The following is a 27,837-nucleotide window of genomic DNA, read 5'->3' on the forward strand; positions in this document are numbered from 1 at the left end:
AGAGGACCCTTCAGATATATGGTGGTTTCTCATTTATGTTGAATCAGAAAAGCACGTGGGAAGGAAATTTTCAAAAATAATTGAAGATGAGATTTCCAATATCACCACTTTGATGGAGCCATGTTCTTTCCAATCAATTAGGGGGTCTAAACTCAATGCAAATCAAAGTGCCGGACCAGTGCTTGGTCAAGTGTGGAATTCAAATTTGAATAAAGCCACTGCTTAAAACCACTTATTAACATTTCCCCAATGTTCATGAAAAACAAAATTAGAGAATCACAGCCCATGTATGAAGTTTCCATTACCCTGAAGGAGATGACGATTGTGCTGATGATGGATGGTGTGGAGCTATTGCGTTATGCTTCTCTTCACTTCCTTGAGTATTTCTTGTGACAACTCCTCTGCATTGTACTCTACACCAAAGCATCTCACAACCTCCATGTTTGGGTTCATCAAATACCTGTTTGTTTTCAAATGAGTTACAAAAATCCTCTTATTTCCACTCAGTGCAAACCGAAAAAGGGAAAGTAAAAGTAGTAGGGCTTACATGTTGTGAGAAGATTCAACAAGATAATCATCCCCATCCTCTTCAACCTTCCTAAAATACACTCGGTATTCCTGTGCCATCTGTCTAATGGCAGCATCAGGTCCAGTTAATCCTACTATTCTTGAGTCAAATTCTGCAGTCCTTTCAAATAAGTATATGATAAGGTTAACTAAAAAAATATTGTAACTAAAACTATAGCAAAAAATTACCATTTCCTGTGTATATCTTTTAGCAGAAAAAAGGGGTGGGGGAGACTGACCTTTAAGATAAGCTTGAAGTTGTGAAGGGGAATCACGCTGAGGATCTATGGTGATAAATACTGGTAGAACCCTAACATTTTGTTTTGATTCTTGTTTCAAGTAAAATACAGAACGTCAGTAATTATGCAAGGAAAACAGCTGGACATAATAGATTTGGCTCATAGAAATGTACCAACCTAAGAAATCTATTGCTTTAGCCATCATCTGAACTTGCTCTGGCCCAACATCAGGAGATGAAGTACAACCAAAGTAGAGTAGGACCCAGTTCCCTAGAAGGTTCTGCTCAGTGACCAGCTGATGCTTCGCATCAATTAGAGTAAATGGACCACCAATTATAGGCCCCAAGACAGCATTTCTCTCAGAGTTGTTACCCTGGCCTGACCAGAGAGGAATTAGGGGAAAAACAAAAGCACTGTCATTTTAGTCCATACAAAAAATAGTAAGAGAGGATTTAGAGGGAAAGAAAAGTGTCTAGCAATGTATTTTTTTCAAAGTAATAAATTTTACTTCAGACAGTTAAAACCCAATTAGATGTTTAAGAAATGATTTTTCTTGTTCCTAATTGAAATATTTGGTTCAACTAATAATGAAGATGGAAACATGTTACCTCTTAGCAGAGAACTTTTATAATGATTAAAAAATATTTCTTTTTAAATAAGAGCTCTACATATCTTTTTATGCATAGATTACAATATTAACACCTATACAAATATGTGCTATAGGTGCATAACTAGTGGAAAAGAGTCCTGTGTGAAAACCCTAAATACACTGCTATTTAAAATATACAGTCATACTGAAGAAGCCAAATGGTAGCATTTATATAGGTTCATAGGACACATGCATCTGGAGGACTTCCAAAGTACCCTTAGCTGTGGATCAGGTGTCAAAGCCTGCTAAGATGGACCGCGACGGATTAGGTAGGTCACTTTAGAACAAGTTTTTATGCTGCATTTGAATGACAAATAAAGATGAAAAGCCAATTTTTTGGGTGTCCTCTTTAATCAATCTGGGTCACTTGCTATTTCTGCTTCTATTGATTTTTTTTTTTTTTGGGGTAGGCAAACAAGACTATATAAAAGACATCAATCAAAGAGAGGGAGGCACATGCCAAGTACATAGGAGGTAAACGAAGGATGCCAAAATAAAAACAGAAACACCTCAAACAAGCACACAAAACACTCTCTCATTAACTAACACAACCAATCAATAAAATATAACAAGGAAACATGACCATCTTGAATATATTGGCGAGTCCAATGAAAACGGATACAATAAGAGAATCCTTTAATGTTTGATCTGAGTGTTGAACTCCATCAAAGTATCTTCGATTCCTCTCTTGCCAAAGAATCCATAACAAGCAAAGAGGGGCTGTTCTTCAAATCTATTTTCAATTTTGGCCAACAAAATGTCCATACCCTTTAGCAAATCTTTCATAGAAAAAGGGAGGACCCAAGAAAAGCCAAAGAGAGAAAACAATAAATGTCAAAGATCCCTTGCATTTCCACAATGGATTAGCAAGTGATTCATTGATTGTTCTGAACTCATACATAAACAACAATGGTTAGCTAACACCCAATCTCTTCTCTTAAGGTGATCTAAGTTCAAAAATTTTTCCCAAACAGCCTCTCAAGCAAAAAAAACCTACTTTCAAAGGCGCCCAAGAGCCCCACACTACCTTCGAGGGAAAATGAAATTCCTCTATCCAACTTTAAAGAAGAATAAAAAAATTTCATCAAGAAGTTCCAACTCTTGCTAACCTTCCAAATCAGCTTATCATCATCCTCACTACACTTCCCAAGCATTGGAAGCCTCCAAAGTAACTCCCAAATGATATGTAGTTCCCAATCTTGAAAGTTTCTCATGAAACCTGGGTCTCACACAGCCTGCCCACTAACGACCTCTCAAGCATTCACCACCTAAACCTCTTTATTGGAAGCAAAAGAGAAACAAGACAGAAAAGGGTCTTTTAAAGGAGCATCCCCACACCAAACATCATGCCAAAATTTTGTTCTTCTTCCATTGCTAACTATAAAACTTGTGCTAACCTTAAAGGCTTCCCAACCTCCTCTTATCACCTTCCACAAGCCAACACCATAACCCTCCCTCCTTGCAAGAGAGCACCATCCTCTAGGTTCTTCCCCAAACTTTCCCACTATAACCCGTCTCCAAAGGAACTCCCTTTCCAAAGCAAATCTCCAACACCATTTTCCAAGCAAGACTTTATTAAGAGAGGACAAAACCTTAATACGTAGCCCTCCCAACTTCTTATCTTTGCACATGGAAGACCACTTCTCTAGATGATGTCTTTTCTCGAGGGCTCCTCCCCCCCACAAGAAGTTTTGTTGAATTTTTTCCAATCTTAAAGCCAACATTTTAGGAATGACAAGAAGAGACATAAAATAGATAGCCAAGCTGCAAAGTGTACTTTTAAACAAAGTAAGTCTACTACCCTTTGAGAGGTATTGTCTTTTCCAAAGGGCTAACCTTCTATGGAACCTCTCCTCAACCCCATCCCACATAGAAGGGGACTTGAACGGAGCACCCAAAAGCAAGCCTAAACAAGTGGTTAGAAGCTTCCCCACCTTGCAACCCTACAATAAGGCAAGCTCCTCAACATTAGGGACCTCTCTCACAAGAATCAACTCACTCTTATCTAAATTAATTTGCAACCCTGAAGAAGCTTCAAATTAAAACAGGACCCAACTTAAGTAAATCAATTGGTATGAGTAAGGATCACAAAATAGTAGGTTATCTTCTGCAAATAAGAGGTGAGAAATCTCCACTCTCTCTCTTCTTCTGCCTCCTACCTTGAATCCTGAAATGAAGTGCCCCTCCTAACTTTCTTAAAAAAATATTGAGGGTCTCCATCATTAGCACAAACAAATAAGGGGATAAAGGATCCCCTTGGGCTCTAAAAGAAACCTAAAAGGTGAACCATTAACCAAGACAGAAAACCTAGTCATTCAAATATTGAACTGGATCCAATCAACCCACCTCTGGCCCAAACCCATTTTCTCCAACTAATAATTTCATAAGATAATTTAAATTAAGCAATCTTATAAAATATGAATTACCTCGTGTAAGCATGAAGAAGATTAATGAGCTCATAGAGTCCATACTCAATAGTAGATGTTAATTCACAACTAAAATAAATGAATTTTGAAGTCAGCGTAGCTATGCCTAAACCCCTTGTAAAGTGTGAACTATTTCCTCAAACTGTTATGCTCTTTCAGTATTTGTGACTCTAACCTTTTTAGTGTATGCTAGCTTTTCTTCTCTTCTTACCATTCTGCTCTTTTTCTCATCACTCAATCTTCTGCTTTCTTTAAAATTTTTCTATTATTAGAACCCCATCTGCTGTCAGGAACTGAAATGTATCTTTGATACCATAACAAATGCCCCACAAAGCTAAAATGGATCTCAAATATCTCTTGGGTCTAAACATCCTCTAATCCCTAATCCCATTTGTGAAGTCTAAAATCGAGAGAAATAGAGGAGGGAGGGGGGGAAGGAAGAAAACCATGTATCACCTAGCCATAAGTTTGTATGGTAAAAAATATGCATGATGCACAACTTGTGATGGGGAGATCGTCCTTTGTGTTCTCAATTCTCAAGTTTATTCAGAATTGTCATAGTTTAAAACCTTATTATTTCATCAATTTTTAGGTCAACCTTTTTTATCAGAATTTAAACTTCCGTCATAACCTTTTTTATATTTTATTTTTTATTTTGAGATAAGAGATCTTGAAAGACATATATCCTCTTTTTCTCATTTGCATTTATCTCTATTTGTTCCAAATGCAAGAGCTTGGTCTTTATCTTCTTCAAGTTTATCTACAATAAAATCCTTCTTTTTAGTCTTGTCCAACATGCTGATCCCATTCTATTATTCCCTACTAATTTTGTTTGGAAATCACAAGTCCCATTGAAGGTCAAGTCCTTTGCTTGGTTAATGGCACACAAGAAGGTAAACAACAATGACATGCTATAGTTAAGAAGATCCTAAAAAATCCTCAGTCTTGATATTTGTTTGTTATGCATGGAGAGGGATAAATCGATAGATCATCTTTTCTTACATTGTCCTTTGACTTTGAGACTATGGCATAGAGTATTCAAATTGGCTCATCTGGATTGGGTTCCTCCTAGGGGTATATGTGACATGATGATCATCTCATATAAAGAGTTAGGAAGATCCATTATAGGCCAGGTTTTGTAGGAAACCACTTGTCTTGCTTTGATGTGGATTGTGGGGCGGGAAACATTAGGGGTTTTTAGGACAAAGCAAGAACTTCAGAGACTCTTTAGGATATCATCCATTTCTTTGGCTTCTTTTGAGCCTCTTGTACCACAACTTTCAAGGATATACCCCCTTAATGTGATTCGACTTGGTTGGATGTCGGTGTGTGGTTCCAAGGGTGTGCTAGCCAAGCTACCAAGGAGTGATTGGTATTTATATATTCCCATATGGGTTGTGGCACCTTACAATTGTATAGATTTACTTAGTACTTCGGAGGTCCATACTTTTTGTGTAGTTTTTTTGAGAGGATTCCGCATCCTTCTATTATACATCTTGTTACTTATCTTAATATATTCTATTATTGTTTCTCATAAAATAAATAAAAATATAGAAATTAAAAAAAAAAAAAAAAGAAACAATATTGCCAAACAGCATATCTAAGCAAGCCCTAAACCTACAACTTGTTGCATGACCATTACAAGAAGCAATTATCAGAGTAGGACCTTTTATTTTGCCTTGCTTCCTGAATAGGATCGAATGGAAGCAGTAAGTGGTCTCACTGGAAAGTGACTTTGGCTATATTGAGGCTGTTGAGAGAGAGAGAGAGAGAGGAGAAAAACCTTATTCTCATTCATTGTAATCTCTACTTACAATTGAGAGATATATATATACAAGGCTAGGAGTCCTAACTACCATACATGTGACCTATATTAACAAGGAAAGATAGTATACTATACATACATTATATTCAACACTCCTCCTCAAGCTGGAGCATATACGTCATATGCACCAAGCTTGTTACAAATATATTTAATCCTAGGACCTCTGAGAGATTTAGTGAAGATGTCTGCTAGTTGATCATTTGAATTGACAAAACTTGTAGCAACACATCCTGATGCGATCTTCTCTCTAATGAAATGACAGTCAACTTCAATATGCTTGGTCCTTTCATGAAAGACTGGATTGGATGCAATATGTAATGCGACCTGGTTATCACAGATGAGTTTCATCTGTTCATCTTTTCCAAATCTCAACTCCTGAAGAAGATGTCTCAACCGTATGAGTTCACATGTTGCCAAAGCCATAGCTCGATACTCGACTTCAGCGCTAGATCTGGCCACTACATCTTGTTTCTTACTCTTCCAAGATATTAGATTACCTCCAATAAAAACACAGTACCCTGAAGTGGAACGTCTATCTGTGGGTGAGCCAGCCCAATCTGCATCTGTGTAACCAACAACTTGAGTATGACCTCTGTTCTCGTACAATACACCTTGGCCTGGTGTACTTTTGATATATCGAAGGATACGGATTACGGCATCCCAATGGCTATCACATGGTGACTGTAGGAATTGACTAACAACACTCACAGGAAAAGAAATGTCTGGACGAGTAATGGTGAGATAGTTCAATTTACCTACGAGCCGTCGATATCTCCCGAGATCTCCTAAAGGCTCCCCCTGTCCTGGTACAAGTTTGACATTCGGATCCATAGGTGTGTCTACCGGTTTACAGTCTAACATACCGGTTTCTTCCAGGATGTCTAAAGCATACTTCCTTTGGGAAAGGACCACACCAGAACTGGATTGAGCTATCTCAATTCCCAAGAAATACTTGAGTTTCCCCAAGTCTTTGGTCTGAAAGTGGGTAAAAAGATGTTGCTTTAGTTTCTGAATACCATCCTGATCACTGCCTGTAATGACGATGTCGTCCACATAAACAACCAGATAAATACACTGCCCCAAGGAGTTATGATGATAAAAAACTGAATGGTCTGCTGTACTGCGAAGCATGCCAAACTCTTGAACAACAGAGCTAAAACGGCTAAACCATGCTCGAGGAGATTGTTTCAAGCCATATAGAGAACGGCGTAACCTGCACACTAAACCAGACTCCCCCTGAGCAACAAAACCAGGAGGTTGCTCCATATAAACTTCCTCGGCAAGATCACCATGAAGGAAGACATTCTTAATATCCAACTGATAAAGAGGCCAAGAACACATAGCAGCCATGGAGAGAAGCAAGCGGACAGAAGCAATCTTGGCAACAAGGGAGAATGTGTCACCATAATCAGAACCATAAACTTGAGTATAGCCTTTAGCAACTAAACGGGCCTTAAGGCGATCAACCTGACCATCAGGACCAACCTTAACTGCATAGACCCAACAACAACCAACTGTAGATTTACCAGAGGGTAAAACAACAAGATCCCAAGTGCCATTAGAGTGCAGAGCAGCCATTTCATCCACCATTGCCTGTCGCCAGCCTGGATGGGAAAGAGCTTCATGGGTGCTCTTTGGAAGAGAAACAGAGGATATAGCAGAAACAAAAGCAGAATAGGGTGAAGATAATCGATGATAACTCAAAAAATTGTAAATAAGATGAGGATTACGAGTAGAGCGAGTACCTTTCCGAACAGCAATAGGTAAGTCATTAGGAGAAGGCAGAGCCGGGGCAGGTGAAGCCGAAGGGATAGGAAGGGAGAGGAGCAACGACACGAGGGCGACGATGATAAACCTGAAGTGGTCGAGGGGGCATAGCATCAGGTGGGGAGACAATGGGAATGGGCAAGACTTCAGAAACAGGAAGAGACTCAGAAGTGGTGGAAAAGAATGGTGAGTCCTCAAAGAAGGTGACATCAGCGGAGATAAAGTACCGATGAGCCTCAAGGGAATAACAACGATAACCCTTCTGAAGTCTGGAATATCCCAAGAAGAGGCACTTCATGGCTTTGGCGGAAAGCTTGTCCTGTCCAGGAGTGAGAATATGAACAAAGCAAGTACAACCAAGGACACGAGGAGGAAGGAAATAAAGTGGTTGGTCAGGGAAAAGAAGGGAGTGAGGAATCTGATCGTGTAAGACAGAGGAGGGCATACGATTAATCAAATAGCAAGCGGTAAGAACAGCGTCCCCCCAAAAGCGAAAAGGAACATGACTATGGAGGAGGAGAGTACGAGCTGTCTCAACAAGATGTCGATTCTTGCGTTCAGCTACCCCATTTTGTTGAGGAGTATGAGCACAAGAAGACTGATGAAGAATCCCATGATGAGACATAAACGAAGTAAATTGGGCTGAAAAATATTCCCTGGCATTGTCACTGCGTAACACACGAATAGAAATATTGAACTGGGTTTGGATTTTAGTATAAAATTTCTGGAAAATAGAGAATAACTCAGCTCGATTTTTCATTAAAAATAACCAAGTACATCGAGAATAGTCATCAATGAAAGTGACAAAATACTGAAATCCTAAAGTAGACGCAGTCCGACAAGGACCCCAAACATCAGTGTGGACAAGCTCAAAAGGAGACTTTGCCCAATTATTCAAACGCTTTGGGAACGAGACACAAGTATGTTTCCCAAGCTGACATGACTCACACGGAAGCGACGACAAAGTTGAAAAACGAGGAACCATCTTCTGGAACTTGGAGAGACTAGGGTGGCCCAGACGATTGTGAATGAAGAGAGGAGCATCAGTGGAAATGCAAACTGCAGGAGATGAATCTGAGGTGAGGTGATAGAGGCCTTGAGACTCACGTCCTATGCCAATCGTCTTCCCCGTACTCCGGTCCTGCAAGGTCACAAATTTATCAGAAAAGGTAATAGAGCAATTAAGAGTACGAGTGATTTTGCTGATGGAAATAAGATTAAAAGGACATTCAGGAGTATAAAGGACAGAAGTGAGAGGTAGAGAAGGCAGAGGAAGGGCCAAACCAATACTTTTATCCACAGTTTGAGAACCATTAGCTAAGGTAACAGTAGGTAAATCAGAGGTAGTAGTAATAGAGGAGAAAAGATCCTTATTACCAGATAGGTGATCAGATGCTCCAGAATCTAGAATCCAGGGTCCAAGAGAAGATGTGTGGGTAAGGCAGGCAGAGGCATTACCAGGCTGGGCAACAGAGGCAATAGAAGCCTGAGATGTCTGAGATGCGGAGGAGCTCGGAGGCTGAGGCAGCGGAGAATCAGAGGACTGGGCCATATGGGCAGTGCGAGAAGGTCTTCCATGTAACTGATAGCAAAGATCGCGAGTGTGGCCAAGTTTATTGCAATAGGTGCAATGAGGACGTTGGCCTCTACCTCGGGTACCACTGCGTCCTCCTCGAGAGGTAGTTTGAGAAACTAACACAGAAGAATCTGAAGCGCTATCAGATGGCAAAGTCTGAGTGGATGAGATACGGAGGAGGCGAGCAAACACATCATCCAATGACGGAACTGATGAACTACCAAGAATCTGATCACGAATAGGCTCAAGATCCGGACGGAGGCCAATAAGAGTAAGGACCATGAAGAACTTGTCAAGCTGTGTTTGTTGAGCCCCAACATCAGGAGTAAGAGGCATCACAGTCAAGAACTGCTCCTTAAGAGAGGCAATCTGACCAATATAAGTAGATAGATCCAAGTCCTGTTGGCTGAGATGGACAATAGCAGAAGCCACCTTATAAAGACGCTGGATATCATTCGTGTATAATCCTTTGGCCTGAGTCCAAAATTTAAAACAAGTTTTATAGGCCTGAAGATGAAGAAGAATCCGGGGATCAACTGATTGCCATAATACACTACACAACTGTGCATCTATCTTCCTCCACTGTACGCGGTCAACCTCAGGGATATCTGCCTCCTGGGTAACCAAGTGATCCTCATATCCTTGACCTATAAACCAAAGTTCAACAGAGGCAGACCAGGAGAGATAATTCTCACTGCCAACCAATTTCTCTGAGGTAATCAGAGGAGATCCAGAGAGAACAGACGTAAAGATCTGATTTTTGGTGGTCATATTCACGTATTTGGATCGAAGAGAGCCCTAAAATGGGTTCAGATTCCGGCGGAGAGAGAAAAACAGTGAAACCACGGCTGTGAGAGGTGCAATCAATGAAGAGAAGCAGCACCCAAGCCTCGGGGATGGAGGGGGAGCCCTGTCGGAGGTGGCCGGAATGGCAAGAAAGCCAAAAACAGGGAAAAAATGGAGATGCAGGGCTCGGGGAAGACTGCCGGAGGGCTAGAAGGCCAAGACGGCGCCGGACGAGCCTGGAGAGGTGTCGGAAGTGGCCGGAAAGTGAGCCACGCGCCGTCACGCGCCGGCGCGTGGGTGACAGTCCGGAGGAGAAGGGGGGAACGTGAGATGCCGGTTGCCGGTGGGGTTTCCACTGGCGTGTAGATCAGCCTCCGGCGGTTCGGAATATGTGGTCTTTGCCCGGAAAAAAAGGTCGTCGGAAAATTTCGCCGGAAAAGGTTGTCGGCGTGGTGGAGATCCGACGGCGATGAGGTTGTCCGGGGTGGTTCGGAAAGAGAGTGAGGGGACCGGAGTGAAAACACGGTCACTGGACGGTTCGCCGGAATTGAGTACACGGCTAAACCGAAAAAATTAGGTTTTCTCCTTTGGCTCTGATACCATGTTGAGAGAGAGAGAGAGAGAGGAGAAAAACCTTATTCTCATTCATTGTAATCTCTACTTACAATTGAGAGATATATATATACAAGGCTAGGAGTCCTAACTACCATACATGTGACCTATATTAACAAGGAAAGATAGTATACTATACATACATTATATTCAACAGAGGCCTTAATTCCAAAGCTCAAATTTAAGGTTCTGCTATGGATATTTACCACTCCAATCTTCCTTTCATAATTTCTTTCAAAATTTTGTGAATCTTATACCCAACAAATCATCACATAGTTCAAAACCATATTTTGCTTCCCGCCTTCTACTATCAAATTTAAATTTTTTTTATAGGTAAATAGGAGAATATATTAAAGCGCGCTAGCAAAAGCCACAGCCAAGTACTTCTACTGTCAAATTTAATTAAGGACTTCTCTTAATAGTTTCCAATGTCAGCACATATACATGCTCAGAGATAACCACAACTAAAATATCAATGTCCCTAAATAAGCTACTTACGGAAGAATGAACAATATTCCCACTACACAATTTGGTCAACTAAAGCATGGATGGTATCCTTTATCTGGTGCAGATGCAGAAAAAATATAAATTAAAATCTTACTTCAATTAAAAATATAAAAAATAATAATAACAATATAAAGAAAAAAGAACCCAAAAAACATACAAAAAAAAAAAAAAAACAACAACAACAACAAAGTTACACCAGTCAGGCATAGAAATCCAAATCATTAAGTGCATGTTTGGGTACATTTCCTATTTTTTGTTTCTAAAAATACAAAATTTTATACAAAATGTAAGAATTCCTATATAAAAAGTAGGCGCATACCTTGTATACCTGAAAACACATTTTTTTAAATATTTAAATTTCAAGTATAAATTTTTCACTTCCACGTATTTTTCATATTTTGAAAAGAGTTTTTAAGGACACAAGGTAAATTTATGCTTTTTGGGTAAGTGTTCTTATATTCTGTATAAAAATTTCTATTTTTAGAATAAAAAATAGAAACTGTATTCAAACGCCACCTAACTTTCTTAATTGCAACTTCCGACACAGTAAGATAAGTAACTTAACATTTGATGATACTGGTTTGGAAAAAGGAGTACCTTTTAAAACTACCCTCCTTTCATCATTATAATGTATAAATAGTGCTCCACCAGCAATTCCCAGAAGACCAGCAGCTGGCTGCACAAATCAAAATTCTAAAAAACTGAAAAATCATCCAGAGGCCACAATCAATCTCTTGATAGAAAAGGTACAATGAACTCAAAAGTCGGGACAAATCAGTATGTGGCAACAACGAGATTGGAGTAGCATACAATAATAAAAGCACTCCATGACTGAGAACCTTGGGTTTTCACAGGCACTGGAGTATGAATATCTGGCCTTCCATTGCCATACCATGATGATCTCGAGTAGCTACGACTCTGAAATCTCCTACCAAACCTACAACAGATTCACGGTCTAGTGAAAAGAAGCAGAAACAAGAAACTATGTGGACACTGCACATGCAAGAGGACAGAGAAAGATTCTACAAGAATGTATTAGTATGACACCTAAACCTCCAGATGTTGGCTTATGATATCATTTCTAAACTTAATTTATATAAGTGTAAATTAGTAAAAGTAATACTTATTATGATCATAATAAGAAATACTTTTATTCTTTTTGACACGATTTATCACCATATAACAATACTCTGTTTTTTAAATAGTTGTGCCTAAAAATTTCAAAATACTTTTTAAAATGTTTCAAAAGAACTCCATTCATCATAATAAGAAAAAGTTTCATTCCACTTGACATTTTTTATTACTATAAAATGATACTTTGATTGTTTTTTGAATATTTCCATTTAAAATTTTCAAAATAATTTTAAAAGTGTTCCAAAAGAAGTCATTTCATTCATTCCAGTTCAATGCTATAGGCAAAATCCCCATTTTTTCACATCCTTGTAGATGACTGATTGAAGACATGTTCAAATAAATAAATAAATGATCCTTTTTCCCTCACTTAGAAGAGTTTTTCCCTTATTTCCACTTTTTGCTAAGGGACATCAGAGTAACCCCTGAGGAGGATTCAGTGCTTTGGAAAGGTGGGGATTCTGACAGGTTTCGGATTAGGGGGGCTTACAATCTGCTGGCAGCCCCTATTCCTCTTGTTTTTCTGGGAAAAAATATTTGGGTGGATGAGGTCCCAACCAAAGTGGCTTTCTTTGCGTGGGAGGCTACTTGGGAAAAAATCCTCACGTTGGATAGGCTGCAAATGCGTGGGTGGCAGCTTCCAAATTGTTGTTTTTTGTGTGGTTGTGAAGAGGAAAATGTAAATCACATTCTTTTACACTGTACAGTGGTTAGGACCCTTTGGGATATCGCATTTGCCTTATTTGGGGTTCAGTGGGTGTTTCCAGTGAAGGTCAAAGAGGCGTTGTTCTGTTGGCGGGGCCCTTTTGTGGGTAAAAAAAGGAAGAAGATATGGAAGACCATTCCGCTATGTATTTTTTGGACAGTGTGGAAGGAAAGAAATAGGTTAGCTTTTAGAGGGGGTCTTTTGGCTATTCAGAATCTTAAGAATTCTTTTGTATGTAGTCTGTGGAGTTGGGCTAAGTTATATAGGGGAGAGGAGTCTTCTTCACTTCTAGGCTTCTTGGAGTGGGTAGCGGTCCCCTAAGGGCTGGTGAGGTGTTCTTGTTTTTGTTTTTTGGCCTTATGGCTGCTTTGTATACCTCCTGTATGTGGTGCGGCCTTTTGGCCTTCTCTAATATATTCTCTGCTTTGCTTATCAAAAAAAAAAAAAGCTACGCACATAATTGATACTTTTCTATCTAAGATGACAAACCATTACGATCACGGAGGGAGGTGTTGATTTCCTTAGAGATGAAGGTGTCCGAAAGCAGGTGTTGGTTCGCGATTGAATCGAAATCCTTTGAGATTTCAATTGATCAAGCAGGAGGGAGGCTAGTGGGTACGATCACGGAGAGAGGAAGAGGCTTTGTGGAGTGGATTAAATTTGGTGCTAAAAGCCTATCCCAGTTACTGGAAGGGGTAAAGGAATTTTGTAACATTGCCGAAAGGAAGAAGGACTCTAAGACGTGGTTAGAAGGAGGAAGAAGTTTTTGTTTGGCACCAAGGAGGAATACAGCAGGATGCTTTTTACTTTGCTTGGTCCGCTCTACGAAAGGACGAAGGTTTTCCATTGTGTTCCTTGAAGGAAGTGGGATGGTGGGAGGGTGGGTCTTGCTAGCCAATAAACTCAAAAGTCTTGGGATTGTGCCTCCTACTGTTAGCCTTGAAGTTCCTGAAATGGTCGTCTCCTCTCAAGGCTTGACTAATAGTCCTGTTAGAGGTTTGTCTTATGCTGAAGCAGCTAAGCTTGGTCGCAGGGGAGTAGAAGAGAAAGTGTGGCTCCAAATTGGGGAGATAAATTCTTTCAGCAAACTACAGGATTTAAGACACTGTCTTGTGGGGAAATGAGGAGAGGGGGAGCCCATTTCACTGTCTTCCCTAAGAATCTGGGCCAAAGCCTTTTGGAGATTAAAAGGGGAGATTCATCTTGCTTTTCTTGGAGACTCTCTCATTCTTTTTGAGTTTGAACTCTGTTCAGAGGTGGAGCGGATTCTCTCAGAAGGACCTTGTTTTTACAGGAGGAAAAGATTTTGGCTAGATAAATGGGTCCTTGAGGCTGGTTGTGTCAGAGAAGGTGTGGAGGTGGGTGAAGTGTGGGTAAGACTGTTAGGCCTTCCCCTCTTTCTCTGGGACAATGCCTTTTTCAAACAGTTTGGCGATGCTTGTGGGAGTTTTATAACGGTTGATAAGGACACTGCTGGGTGTCGGAATTTAAACTGGGCGAGGATTTTGGTGAGAATAGTTGGTGAGAACACTCCTAGTAGCTTGTAGGTTGTGGTGCAAGAGCGTTGCTTTTCCATTCCTCTATGGTGGGAGTTTTCCCCTCGGGTTTCGGTAGTGGAACCATGCAGAGGTGGCCATAAGCTGACGGTTGAGGATGACTTGGAGTGTGATTCATGCACGAGGGCGAGAGTTGGGCCTATCTTCGGGTGGGGAAAAGGCCCAACAGCTTGGGGTTGGTCCAAGTGTGAAGGAGAGGTCTTTAGAGGCCTTTGTCCAGAACAAGGATTTGGGCCAAGTCATTGGGATAGGCCTACTTCCAGAGTCAAGACAGAGGAATGAGCTGGGTTGTTTGACTAAAGCCCAAGGGGCCTTAGTAGGCTCTGAGGGCTCGTTTAGGAGGTTAGAAGGACTGGCCCAAATCCTTTCCTCTTTTGAAAGGGCCTCTGTGGTCTCGCAGAGAATGGTCTTGTTCTAGGGAGATGAAAGCAAACCTCGCGACCCCAGTTTTTTGTGGAAGATGTCAAGCTTATTCTTGAGCAACGAATTCCTCTTGTTTTTTATGCTTTGAGTTCAAACGCCACAAACAACGCATTGTTGGAGGAGGTCGCTCGCTTTACAGGTCAGATTCCCTCAGTCCTTTCTCTCAAGGGGGTCGGGTTATTCTCTTCTACTCCTTCTCCTTCTTCTTTGCCCTCCGGCTCTAAAGTCTTGGAACCCTTGGTCTATTGGGAGGACTCGGGTAGCTTTTCGATGGTTGGTGATGTTTTGGAGTCAGGACCTTTATGTATAGTCCAACTAGATGGCTCGGAGGTCCAGTGGCCCTCTCACCCAGGGTGTTTTGAGGATAAGGAAAGCAAGGAAGGTGCAATCAAAGGCGCTTTCTTCAACGAGACTTTTGGAAGATTGCTATCATTCAGTAGATTCGTGGGGTTGCCGGTGGATGGCTTCGAAAATGAAATCTTGACTATGTTTCAAAGTTTAGTGTAGAGAAAAAAGGGCAAAATTTATGTGCAAGGAGGAAAAAAGAATTATTTGCTTAAGTCCTGAGTCGAGAGAGGGTTACGAAAGCTAGAGTGTTCCATTAAGTATAGGTCCCCCTCAGATTCAGGAAAAAGGAGCAGGAAATTTGTTGGGGAGTGTTCAAGAAGTGTTGATGTTAATTAGAATTCTCTCTTGGAATGTCAGGGGAATAAATGATAAGGACAAAAGAAAGGTAGTGAAGGCCTTTTTAAGGTTACAAGGGGCAGACCTAGTTTGTTTGCAGTAAACAAAATGCAAACTCATGTCGGATTCGGTAGCAAGAAGTTTGGGTTTTGGTAGATTCGTGAATTGGGGAAGTGTGCACTCCAGAGGACAGGCAGGGGGCATCTTAGTTTTCTAGGTCTACAGAGTGTTGGAACTTCTTGAGATGGAATCAGGGCAGTATTCCATATCGTGTCGGTTCAAAAATTGCGATGACAATTTCATTTGGATTTTTACCGGTGTTTATGGGCCAGTCCATTATTTTGAGAGAGAATCCCTTTGGTCTGAACTTGGGGATATTAAGGGTTTGTGGAGTGATCCTTGGTGTGTCGGTGGTGATTTCTATGTGGTTAGACTGCCCAGTGAAAGGAGAAATTGCCTGAATTTGTCTTCGGCAATGAGGTGTTTTTCAGAGGTAATTGATGAGTTGTAGTTGAAGGATCTGCCCCTGGTTGGGGGTTCTTACACTTGGTATGGAGGTTTAAATAACAAATCAGCTTCTAGACTCAATCGTTTTTTGGTCTCAGAGGATTAGGATAGTCACTTTTCCAACCTTTCTCAAAGCTTGTTGCCTAAACCCACTTCTAATCATGCTCCTATTTTGTTGGATAGAGGAGGAATTAGAGGCAGAAAAACCTCTTTTCACTTCGAAAATACGTGGTTGAAAGTGGAAGGCTTCAAAGACTTGGTCAGGAAGTGGTAGTCTTGCTACAATTTCAGCGGATCCTATAGTCACATTCTTGCTTGTAAGCTAAAGGCTCTGAAGCAGGATCTGAAAGTGTGGAATAGAGAGATGTTTGGAAATGCCTCTTTGAATAAAAACGTTGCTCTTAGTCAGATTGGTTTTTGGGACACTAAGGAAAGAAACTGCGGTCTCTTTTTAGAAAATAGTGAGGCCAGAAAGCGGACAGTGGAGGAGTTCAGCAAGTGGGCAGTCTTGGAAGAGATCTCTTGGAGGCAAAAATCAAGAGAATTGTGGTTGAAAGAAGGTGATAAAAATTCAAAGTTTTTTCACAAGATGGCTAATGCTCGAAGAAGAAAGAATTTTTTTTCTTCTATTACAGTGGATGTTAGGAAGTTGATTGAGGAGACTGAGATAAAGGAGGGGGTGGTTAATGCGTTCCAGAATATTGTCAAAAAAAGAGGATTGGAGACCAAGTATTTTGGGGTTGCCTTTTTCTTCCTTGGATAGTGTTCAGGCAGGGCTCCTTGAGGATGCCTTTTCTGTGGAAGAGGTTCAGACTGCAGTCTTTGGTTTGAATGGGGATAAAGCCCCTGGACTGGATGGGTTTACTTTGGCTTTTTGGTAATTTTCCTGGGACATAGTCAAGCACAAAGTAATGGGCTTTTTTGCTGAATTTCACAATTCTGGCCGTTTTGAGAGAAGCTTAAAATCCACTTTTATTGTTCTCATTCCTAAGAAAGGGTGTACAGATGATCTAAAGGATTTTCGTCCTATAAGCCTGGTGGGGAGTCTTTACAAGATTCTAGCTAAAGTTCTGGCTAATAGATTGAAAAAAGTGGTGGGAAATGTGATTTCGAACTCCCAACATGCCTTTGTGGAAGGTAGACAAATTTTGGATGTTGTCCTTATAGCAAATGAGGCCTTAGATTCAAGACTAAAAAGTGCAAAGGGTGGAATTATTTGCAAGATGGATATCGAAAAAGCGTATGATCATGTGAACTAGGGCTTTTTATTAGCAATCTTAAATAAGATGAGGTTTGGGACTAAATGGGTGAATTGGATGAGGTGGTGTATTTCTTCAATCCGTTTCTCAATCTTGCTTAATGGTTCTCCTGTAGGCTTTTTCCAAAGTTCTAGAGGCCTAAGACAGGGTGATCCTCTCTCTCCTTTCCTTTTCATCATTTTAGCAATGGAGGCGTTGTCTTCTATATTGAAGAGGGCTTTACAAGGAGGCTTTCTTGAGAGTTTCAATGCTGGTGGGAGAGGAAGTGAGGGTGTGGTTGTTTCTCATCTTTTATTTGCTGATGACACACTAGTTTTTTGTGATGCAAGCAAGGAGCATGTGGAGGTCTTAAGTTGGACTTTTATGTGGTTCGAAGCGATTTCTAGGCTAAAAATCAATCTTCACAAAAGCGAACCGATTCTAGTGGGGGTGGTTCCTAATTTTGAGGACTTGGCTAGGGTGTTGGGCTGTAAAGTGGGTTCTCTTCCTTCTTGTTATTTGGGTTTGCCTTTGGGAGTTGCTTTCAAATCATCTCGGATTTAGGATGTAGTAGATGAGAGATTTCAAAAGCGGCTTGCTTTGTGGAAGAGACAGTATTTGTCCAAAGGAGGAAGGTTGACTTTGGTAAAGAGCACTCTTTCTAGCCTTCCAATTTACTTTATGTCCTTATTTATCATTCCTCGCAAGGTGAGCCCAAAGTTGGAAAAGATTCAAAGAGACTTCCTTTGGGGGGGAGGAGCTTCTCAAAGTAAGCCGCATTTGGTGAATTGGTCCATTGTTTGCATGGAGAAAAAAGATGGGGGCTTAGGTATCAGAAACCTTTCTAGGTTGAATAAGGCTCTTCTTGGAAAATGGTGTTGGAGATTTGCTTCGGAACAAGACTCTTTATGGAAACAAGTGATTGTAAGGAAATTTGGAGAGGAAGATGGTCGTTGGTGCTCTGGCGATTCAAGGGAGAGTCATGGAGTGGGGCTTTGGAAGGTGATTAGGAATAGGTGGATGGAGTTTAGCAAAAGGGTGGCTTTTAAGGTGGGGGATGGTAAAAGAGTGCGGTTTTGGAAGGATAGGTGGTGTGGAGAGGATTCTTTGGAAGAGGCTATTCCAAGATTGTACTATCTTGCCTCCTCCAAGGATGCTTGGGTAGCTCAATTATGGGATCGGTCCGGGAATTTGGGTTATTGGAACCCTGTTTTCACAAGACTTAACAATGATTGGGAGATGGAAGAGGTGGAAACTTTTTTCAGTAGGTTACATGGTCATGCGCTTAGAAGGGGGATTGAGCATGTCATGTCTTGGAGGGTTTCAAAGAAAGATCTCTTTACAGTTAAGTCTTTCTTCTCTTCCCTAGCTCCTTGCATCGGTAGAGAGTTCCCTTCAAGCTTAGTTTGGAATCCTTGGGTTCCAAAGAGAGTCAGAGGCTATCTAGGGAAGAATTCTAACTATAGATCAACTAAAAAGGAAGGGTTGGGCCTTACCAAGTAGGTGTTATTTGTGTAAAGCAGATGAAGAATCAGCAAATCATGTGCTTATTCATTGTCCCAAGGCAGCTATAATTTGGCACCTTATTTTTGCTTTTTTTGGTGTTCATTGGGTTTTGCCCAATTCTATCAAGGAAACCATTCTTGGTTGGAACGGCACCTTTGTTGGAAAGAAAAAATGCGTGGAATGCAACCCCTTTATGCTTATTTTGAACCTTATGGAAGGAAAGAAATAGAAGAATCTTTGAAGATATTGAATTAGCGGATCAAGCTATTTTACGGTTTTTTTTTTTACATGTTTTTGGACTGGGTTAGGGTGCATGTAAATTGTGTTTCATGGTCCATTTTCGATTTCATTGATTGGTTGGGTTGTAAGTAAGAGTTTTTTTGTTTTTTCTTTCCCTTTGGCCTTGTATATTTCGTGTATACTTTCAGGTGTACTTCAGGCTTTCTTTATACAATTGCTATTACTTATCAAAAAAAAAAAAAAAAGCTACGCACATATAGAAACATATAATAGCCTCAATTGATCTTAAACCTTTAGTTTCTAAAGTATCTCCAAGTTTTACCTCACAATTAACTCTTGCTTTGCTTTCATCAAGTAAAAACACAGTTACATATTGGCCTGAACTCCTTTCATTCATCGTGATTCAATGCTATAGGCCAAAAACCCCTTGTTTTACACCCTTATAAATAATTGATTGAAGACTTTTTAAAAATAAATAAATAAAAGGGGTTTTTCCTTCTCTTAGACATCAATTTTAACCATGATGTCATTTCTATTGCACCAAAGCTACACATTACACACATCCACACAAAGATATGCACATGCACACACCCACACAAAGATGGACATAAGTGCATACAAACGCTCATGCAACACACACACATGCAAATGCACAACATGCACACACACAAAAACACATCCACCTGTCCGCACAAACATGTGTGCGTCCCACCCCCAACACATGCAAGCACACACCCACACCCCACAAACTAGTGGGGGTGAGTCCCTCACGATGTATTAAAAAAATGAAGAAAAAATAAGGAATGAAAAATTTTGCTAATTTAAGTCCTTTAAATTCGTAATTAGTTAGTATTTGGTATTTGAGTATCATTAAGAACTTGAAAAGTTCTTGAATTGAAACATTCTTCCTAAAAGAAATTCATATATTTCTTGACTTTCTATTTCATAAAAAGTCTCTTTTTTTTTAAGTTCACATCTGACTTCTTTCTTGAATCTAGAAAATCTTCATTATTAAAAACTTTTATCACAAAAACTTTCTATAAAGTTGAGTTTTTAATTCTAAAAAGGTAGTTTCTATATTCTTTTAAATTCCATTATTTGGAGGATATTGGAGTTTTTGGAGAAAATAAAAAAATAGGACCCCAAATAAGTCTCTATATAGGTTAGGTTCCTTTTTCATTGTTTTATTGAGTTTAGGATATTCTAAAGCCTATATATAAGGTTAATTAGTAAAATGAGATTGATGATGAATAATAACAATTTATCTACATATCTTACAATTTCCATTGTGAGACTCTATTTCTTTTTTTCTAGGTGACGATCTTACAAGGCCATAGTGAGACTTTAAGGTTTCCCATTTTTTTATATCTTTTTCTTTTCTTAGTTTTATTTTCTTGTCCACATTATCATAATTTTAGTTCCTTGTTCTTCTCATCATATTCTAAAAGAGTAAAGCCTTACCCAACCTTATGTGATTGTAGATAACCACCTTCAACACACAGACCCATTGACATGCACAACGAAATGCATACTCACATCAACTTACAAAAGCACAAAGACACACCAACATATGCAAGCATGGATCCACACAAGACACAAACACACACGAACATGCCTACCAGCACCCCATAACTCCAAACCCCTACTCTCCCCCCTCCCAAAACATTCATATATTAGCCTAAATTATTCTATAACCTTTAGATTCTAAGGTATCTCTAACTTTTACCCCACACACATATCAGACCAATCAGCCTGGTAGGAAGTGTGTACAAACTACTTGCCAAGGTCCTTGCTAATAGGCTGAAATTAGTGATGGGGGAGGTGATTTATGATTCTCAGCAAGCTTTCGTCCAAGGGAGACAGATTCTAGACGTCGTTCTAATTGCTAGCGAGGCCCTTGATTCTAGATTGAAAGACAACACGCCAGGCCTCCTCCTTAAGATGGATATTGAGAAGGCTTTCGACCATGTCAATTGGGACTTTCTTATGGATGTGATGTCCAAGATGGGATTTGGGCATAGATGGATTAATTGGATGAAATGGTGCAGCTCTATGGCTACCTTCTCGATTGTCATCAATGGGAGCCCTTCAAGCTTCTTTCGTAGCTCTAGGGGTTTGAGACAAGGTGACCCTCTTTCCCTTTATCTTTTCCTTTTTGTCATGGAAGCTCTTAGCCAACTGTTGTCAAGTGCAAGAAATGGAGGCTTTATTTCCGGTTTCAAATGGGAGGAAGAGGAAGAGAGGGGCTAATCGGGTCCCATCTCTTGTTTGCCAATGACACCTTGATTTTATGTGACGCCGATACAGAACAGTTACAATATCTTAGTTGGACATTCATGTGGTTTAAGGTAATTTCAGAGTTAAAAGTTAATCTGAGGAAAATTGAGGCCATCCCAATGGGGGAAGGCATTCCTATGGAGACTCTTGCCTCAGTCTTGGGTTGTAAGATTGGGAGTTTACCTACCTCCTACCTGGGTCTCCTCCTTAGGGCCCCTTACAAATCCACTAGGGTATGGGATATAGTGGAAGAAAGATTCAAGAAAATGTTGTCTCTTTGGAAAAGGCAATACCTCTCCAAAGGTGGCCGGCTTACCTTGGTAAAAAACACCCTCTCTAGCCTCCCAACCTACTTTCTTTCTCTCTTTGTGATTCCCAAGAAAGTGTGTGCAAGGCTTGAAAAGATCCAAAGGGATTTCTTATGGGGCGGAGACGCCTTAGAGAATAGACCTCACTTGGTGAGTTGGAAGGTTATTTGTGCTGTTAAAAAGTATGGAGGCCTAGGCATTCGCAATCTAGCTATCTTTAACAAGGCCCTACTTGGGAAGTGGTCGTGGAGATTTGCTAATGAGAATGAGTCCCTATGGAAGCAAATTATCTCTAGAAAGTACGACCTTCAAGAGAGGGGGTGGTGCTCCAAAGGTGTAAAAGACCGTTATGGGGTGGGGGTTTGGAAGGCCATCAGAAATGGTTGGGAGAACTTTCGAATTCACTCCCGCTTCATCGTAGGGGATGGCACTAGAGTGAAATTTTGGAAGGACTTGTGGTGTGAAAATCAATCTCTGGAAGATGTTTTCCCAAACTTGTTTAATCTAACCATCAACAAAGAAGGCTGGGTTGCTGAGGCTTGGGAGGAGGATGGAGTTGGGGGCAGTTGGGGGCTTCATTTTAATAAACACCTAAATGATTGGGAAGTGGGAGAAGTAGAAAGCTTGTTAAGCAAGCTTCATCCGGGATGACTTGCTCCGGTGAAAAGAGAACAAGAATGGAACATTTTCAGTCAAGTCTTTTTATAGCTCATTCTCAAGGGGCATTAGACCTCCTTTCCCAACTAGAATTATTTGGTCGCCTTGGGTTCCAACTAGGGCTAGCTTCTTTGGTTGGGAGGCGGCTTGGAGCAGGCTGCTCACCATTGATTTCCTAAAGAAAAGTGGCTGGAGCACCCCCAACAGGTGCTATTTGTGCAAAAATGAGGAGGAAACCACATATCATCTTCTTTTGTTTTGTGAAAAGGTCAGAATGTTATGGCTTCTGATCTTCTCCTTTTTTGAGGTGCAATGGGTGATGCACTCCTCTATGAGGAGGAACCTCTTGGGATGGCTTGGTTCCTTTGTGGGCAAGAAAAGGGAGAAAGTTTGGAGAGTTGCCCCCCTCTGCTTGATGTGGACCATTTGGAAAGAAAGGAATAAGAGGGTCTTCGATGATATTGAGAGGAATGACCAAGAAATCAAATCCATTTTTTTGTACACTTTTGTGAATTGGGCTAGGGTATATATAGAGGAACACACTTTCTCTTTAATAGATTTTGTAGACTGGTTAACTACCAAGTAAGGATCAAGCTTGTTTGCTTTTTAGTCTTCTGCTCTTTTGTATCCTAGTATACTCCGTGTATACTCTTACTTTAGCCTTTTTGGCTTTTAATGAAATTCCTTTACCTATCAAAAAAAAAAAAAAAGGAATTAAGTTTTATTGCCTTCATTAAGTAAACACACAGACACAAAGACACACATATATTAGCCCAAACTAATCTAAGATCTTTAGATTCAAAAGTATGACACACATACCACACATATGTAAATTGGTTTGAATTGTTCTAAAACTTTTAGACTCTAAAATAACGCGAAGTTTTAACTTAGAATTAACTCTTACTCTGCTTTCATCAAGTAAAACTAGTATCTTGAAGATCTTGACAAATAACATAAAGGAATACACTATGGCATATCTTTCTAAATAAGGTAACTAGGGGCATCCAAAACTAATGCAAAATGCATAAGGGCTCAATGTCAATCCCTGGGAAACCTATGGGAACTTGAAGCACTTCTCTTACCTCAAACTTTTTCTCATCCCATTTACCACTCCAAGGTTGTGTTTTATGATTTATACATATAATTGACGCCTCTTTCTTTTCATAAAACCTACCAAATTTTCTAAAGAAGAAGCCAGCATATGTTTTTTGCATCAATAAACCTCGCATATGGTTACGTCCATAAATACTTTGTGCAAGTTTTCTTCATGAAACTTTTCCAAGAATTGCCTAATCAAGAAATAACTTCTACTGCTATCTCATTAATAGAAGAACAAACTAGTTTCACAATGCCCTTGTGTCTGGTCTTAGTCTATAATCCCTTTCTCCCAAAGTTTTAAAGGAATTGCTCATGAGTTTCATATTATGAAAATCAGAGCAGTTCTTATCTATATATGAACCTGAGAGCAATTCCAATCTTGTCGATCAAGTTAGTGATATGATCACACCATAATTACCAAACATTTGCAAGCCTCAATAAAAATACCAGCTTTTACAACATTTCCAGTTTCATCTTTTGCAAACTTCCACAACTTCAAGTACCATAATTTCTCAACAATTATAATCTTAGCAGGGAACTTAAGCTCCCTGCTAGGTTTTCATTGAATAATTTGGGAAAATACATTGCCAACTTTCTTAAGAGTCTTATCTTCCACTGAATTCCTCCAGACGCCATTTTTATTGCATTGTTTTATGCATCCATGCTTGCATGGTATCCAAGTGTAGCCTTCAATGTTCCATACTCCAATTTCAGATAAAAGCACTATTTCACTTCTTTTAAAAGGTTCCGGTTGAGAAGTGCTTCCCTGGCACGGTGTCCAAGTATAGCCTTCGCTTTCTTTGAGTCTTTAGCTTTGGCATTTTTTCTTAAAGCAGTGTGGATGTGCAAAGCTTAAAAGGTTTAGAATTTCCTCTAATTTTCTTTATCTTCAAAAATGGTATACCATGTCCATAGGGAATCCACCAAAATAACTTCTATGATTCAATTTTAATCCTCTAGAGTCGAAACTAAAGCTTAGCCAGATCAAGGCGGTAACAATCTCCATTGCTAGCGCTGCAACTTTTGTTTGCCATTTCTTGTTATTCTTTCAAACAAGCTTATTTTGGAAGCTGCTTCTCACAACCACACGTTCATCTAGTAAAGCCAAAGTTGCTACCATCAAAACCATTGTAAAAAACCTAAAAGATCGAAACCAAAAAAGCCCCAAATACTATTTCATATTGGAGTTAGCAATTCAGAATACATTCCATTTCAACGGAAAAACAGTTAGCAAATTGAACCCCATACAATGAATTGAGCAAAGCATTTCAAATATCAAATCACTCTTTGGATTGACATTAGGTTTTTGAAACAAACCAGGAAAAGAAACAGAGCACACTGAAGAGTCGGGTCTACAACAATTAAAAAAAAAAAAAACGAATACAGTCGTGTAACAGAATTCTCCTTCAAAAGGGAAAGACAATGCAAATGAAGAATAAGTAAGAAGGAAAAAAATAAAAGGGTGTTAAAGTGACCTTCGAAGTGGATTCAAAGCCTCTATCGAGCACTTCTTCGAGGCGGAAAGAACAAATCTGGACAAGGACATGGCTTTTGGTTTCTCAGCAACCGCTCTTTCGACCGAGCGCCTCCATTTCTACCGGCTCTGTTGAGGAACTAAGGAGGAGAAAATACCTTTAAATTACTTTTGAAAAAAAAAAAAAGAATTCTTTGACAAGAAACCGGAGATTTTTCCTTGTCCTCCAAGGTTTACGCAGGACTCCGCCCAATATAAAAAACAAACCAAAAAAAAAAAATTGAGGGATTTTGAGGAAAATATAGAAAATGTGATTGGACCGTATAGTCAAGATTCATGAGTAAAATTTATTGGGTTTAAATTGTCTTTTCCATGGCATGGTAATGATGAAAGAATTTATATATGGTTCTTAATTAATATAAAAATAAATGTTGGTAAAAATTCTAGAAAATATTGTAGGAAATTTGGAAATATTTGTTTTCAAGCAATTTTCTTTCTCCCCATAAGAATTTGTATATGGTTCTTAATTAATATAAAAATAAATGTTGGTAAAAATTCTAGAAAATATTGTAGGAAATTTGGAAATATTTGTTTTCAAGCAATTTTCTTTCTCCCCATATTTGAAACTTTTACTAGTGTCTCCCCCCTTCAATACAATCACAAATTCAATAGTTACTTTTGGAAAAAAGATTCCCATTGGCAAGGAAAATTCCAATTGAAGTTATAGGATATTTTAAAATATGAGAATTTCAATAAATTTTCAAGTGAAAATTTTTGAAGTTTTTATAATTCATTTATGAAAAAGAGGATTTAGATTTGATGTAAAATACACTTAAGCTAGGTTTGGTTCTTGGAAAATTTGAAGGAACATGTGAATGAAAGAAAATAGAGAAAAAAAATGGAAAAAAAAAAAAAAGAACTAAAAATAATAAATTATTTTTATTTGTTTTTTTAAACTTATTTAATTTATTTTTCTCCATTATATTAAGATTAAATAATTTTAAAATGCATAAAATTTTAACTAATTTTAATGATATTTGATTTTCTTTAGTACTTTTCATAGTAAAACCAAATATGAGAAAACTATTTTTCTTAACATTTGTTTTTTCTTTTCTTAGTACTTTCTGAAACCAAACATAGCCTAAAAGAGATTATGAAATAATAAGGAAGAGAAATTGAAAAGAAGAATAAGAAAAGAAAAGCTAAGCAATTAATCCATTTTTATTGACCAAAAAAAAAAATATTTATGGACTAGGAGCAATATAAATATGGTAATAATGTTGTCATTCATAAGTTGTCATACAAATTTAAAACATCCCCCTCCCCTCTATTATAATAATAATTATTCTTAGCATGTCTCATTAAAACCTAATTATGGAAAATCTCGATAAATGAAGACGAGTATAATATTCTTTCAATATCCTTTGAACTACCTTATTAAAGTTCAAATATGTGTTTCAAAGGCACATGAATAATGGAAATTATGAAATATAAAAGACTCAAATGACCTATTTTAGCATGAATTAGTGTTAGCACTCTAAATATGGATCTAACATATGTTTTAAGCTTAATTTCAAGTAAAAAGACAAAAAGAATGTAAAAAGAAGAGATCATCCTTAACCAAGATAGAAAAGGAAGGTAAACCATGCAAAGAATGAGATTTGAGACTTATGGACATGATGATGGTCTAAGCAAGGTCATAAGATGTATGCCATGAGCAAGAGGGATGAGAAAGAGATAGCTTAAAAGCAAGCAACCTTGGGACAAAAGGTTTTAAGCTTTGGTTATAAGTTCAAAAGTAGATCAAAGTCAAACTCGAACATGTGCAACAAATTAATGAAATGATTTTTATGATGTTTCTTGAGGTTTATTAGATCAAACTACATATATGGCTTTGAAGTTTAAAAAGTCACAAATATAACATTTTGAAGGTTTTATAAATTATAGTTGAAACGAGGAAGATATGATCTTTTTGAAGTGAGGTAGCATAGAATTCATGTTGAGTTTAAGATTTAAAATTGAAATGAAACTCAGCAAAAAGAAAAATAAAATGGTCAAAAGCTAAGTTCAAAATTCCTATGAATTTCAAAATCATTTCAAAGTAGATGAGGAAATTGAAAAAAAATAGGAGTTAAGTTTTAAAATTGTAAAAATAAAAAATAAAAAATAAAAGGAAAATATGGAGTTCGAAATTCAAATTTCCAAAATCACCGACAAACCATGTAGAATGAACTCGAAATCTTGAACCTAGCCTTCCAAATTTCAAACTCCACCTCCCAACTTCAAGCCACACAACTCCCAAGTTCCCAAACCTCAATCTTGGGCCTTCCAAGCATCCACTAACCCAATAAGAGTTCAAAATGTTGGAAATTCATACGTTATTTATTTATTTAAGATACTTTTATCTATTTTAGGATATTGTGGAGCAATAAGGATATGTCACATGTCTTACGAATGATTTTTTTTTTATTTAAATAGGTTTTGAAAGTAAGTACTTTATTTGAATAACCTAGCTTTGTAATTCCCTCTTAGTTTCAATAAAGGTTTAGATTTTTATTTTCTTTTTCTTTTTCTTTTCCATTTGATTCTCTTGGTAACCAAACATGGGTTTGTACTGTTTTATTACAATATTATTATCATTCGAGTGCTAAAATGTATTATCTTTTTACTGAAAAGACTTTCAAGAATAGGCTTGAAAATGTATTATATTGCTAGGACACACGTGACTATCATATTCAAAACAGATTTAGCTACCTCGATGAGTGGTTAAAAACTGCAAGATTGTGATGCTGCCAAAGACGGATCAAGAACCTCTAGTTGGATTTGATCCAATTATAGGAAGAATTTAAATAATTTCTATTTTTATTTTTGGGAATTATTTTTATTTTATTTTATTTTATTTTATTAGTCTTATATTTGTGGGAAGTGTCTTATTGAGAATTATTTTTTATTTTATTCTATTAGTGTTATATTTTTAAGAAGAGTCCTATTGGGATTGTGCTAGTGGAGTCTCGTTCCTTTTATAAGTAGATTCCTCTTCCACTTTGTGTCATCTTCTAATTACAAGTAGATTCCCAT

General features: G+C 38.6%; 1 protein-coding gene across 2 annotated transcripts; it reads right to left on the bottom strand.

The window, feature by feature from the left end:
* Positions 1-67: 67 nt before the first annotated feature.
* LOC100854421 (protein SCO1 homolog 2, mitochondrial) lies at positions 68-25,037 on the bottom strand. 2 transcript variants are annotated; one of them, XM_059738461.1, is made up of 8 exons: positions 24,966-25,002; positions 24,761-24,888; positions 11,765-11,891; positions 11,552-11,630; positions 984-1,184; positions 807-896; positions 548-680; positions 68-460 (listed from the first exon to the last, which is right to left on the bottom strand). In XM_059738461.1, the coding sequence occupies exons 2-8, from the start codon at positions 24,829-24,831 to the stop codon at positions 349-351; spliced, it is 813 nt and encodes a 270-aa protein (XP_059594444.1). In that variant the 5' UTR covers positions 24,832-24,888; positions 24,966-25,002; the 3' UTR covers positions 68-348. The 2 variants fall into 2 exon arrangements, with proteins under 2 accessions (XP_059594444.1, XP_059594443.1); XM_059738460.1 differs by having other exon boundaries at positions 24,761-25,037.
* Positions 25,038-27,837: the final 2,800 nt, after the last annotated feature.

Source organism: Vitis vinifera, chromosome 7, assembly GCF_030704535.1.
Source record: "Vitis vinifera cultivar Pinot Noir 40024 chromosome 7, ASM3070453v1".
NCBI classification, from domain to species: Eukaryota; Viridiplantae; Streptophyta; class Magnoliopsida; order Vitales; family Vitaceae; genus Vitis; species Vitis vinifera.

Bases quoted from the DNA above. Each gene is read 5' to 3' on its own strand.
- LOC100854421 (XM_059738460.1), bottom strand. From the start codon at position 24,831: ATGTCCTTGTCCAGATTTGTTCTTTCCGCCTCGAAGAAGTGCTCGATA. The intron at 1,185-11,551 runs GTACTCCTTTTT...CTCTCTGGTCAG, and splicing joins AAGGAGGGTAGTTTTAAAAG to GCCAGGGTAACAACTCTGAG. The intron at 461-547 runs GTAAGCCCTACT...GAAAACAAACAG, and splicing joins GTTGAATCTTCTCACAACAT to GTATTTGATGAACCCAAACA.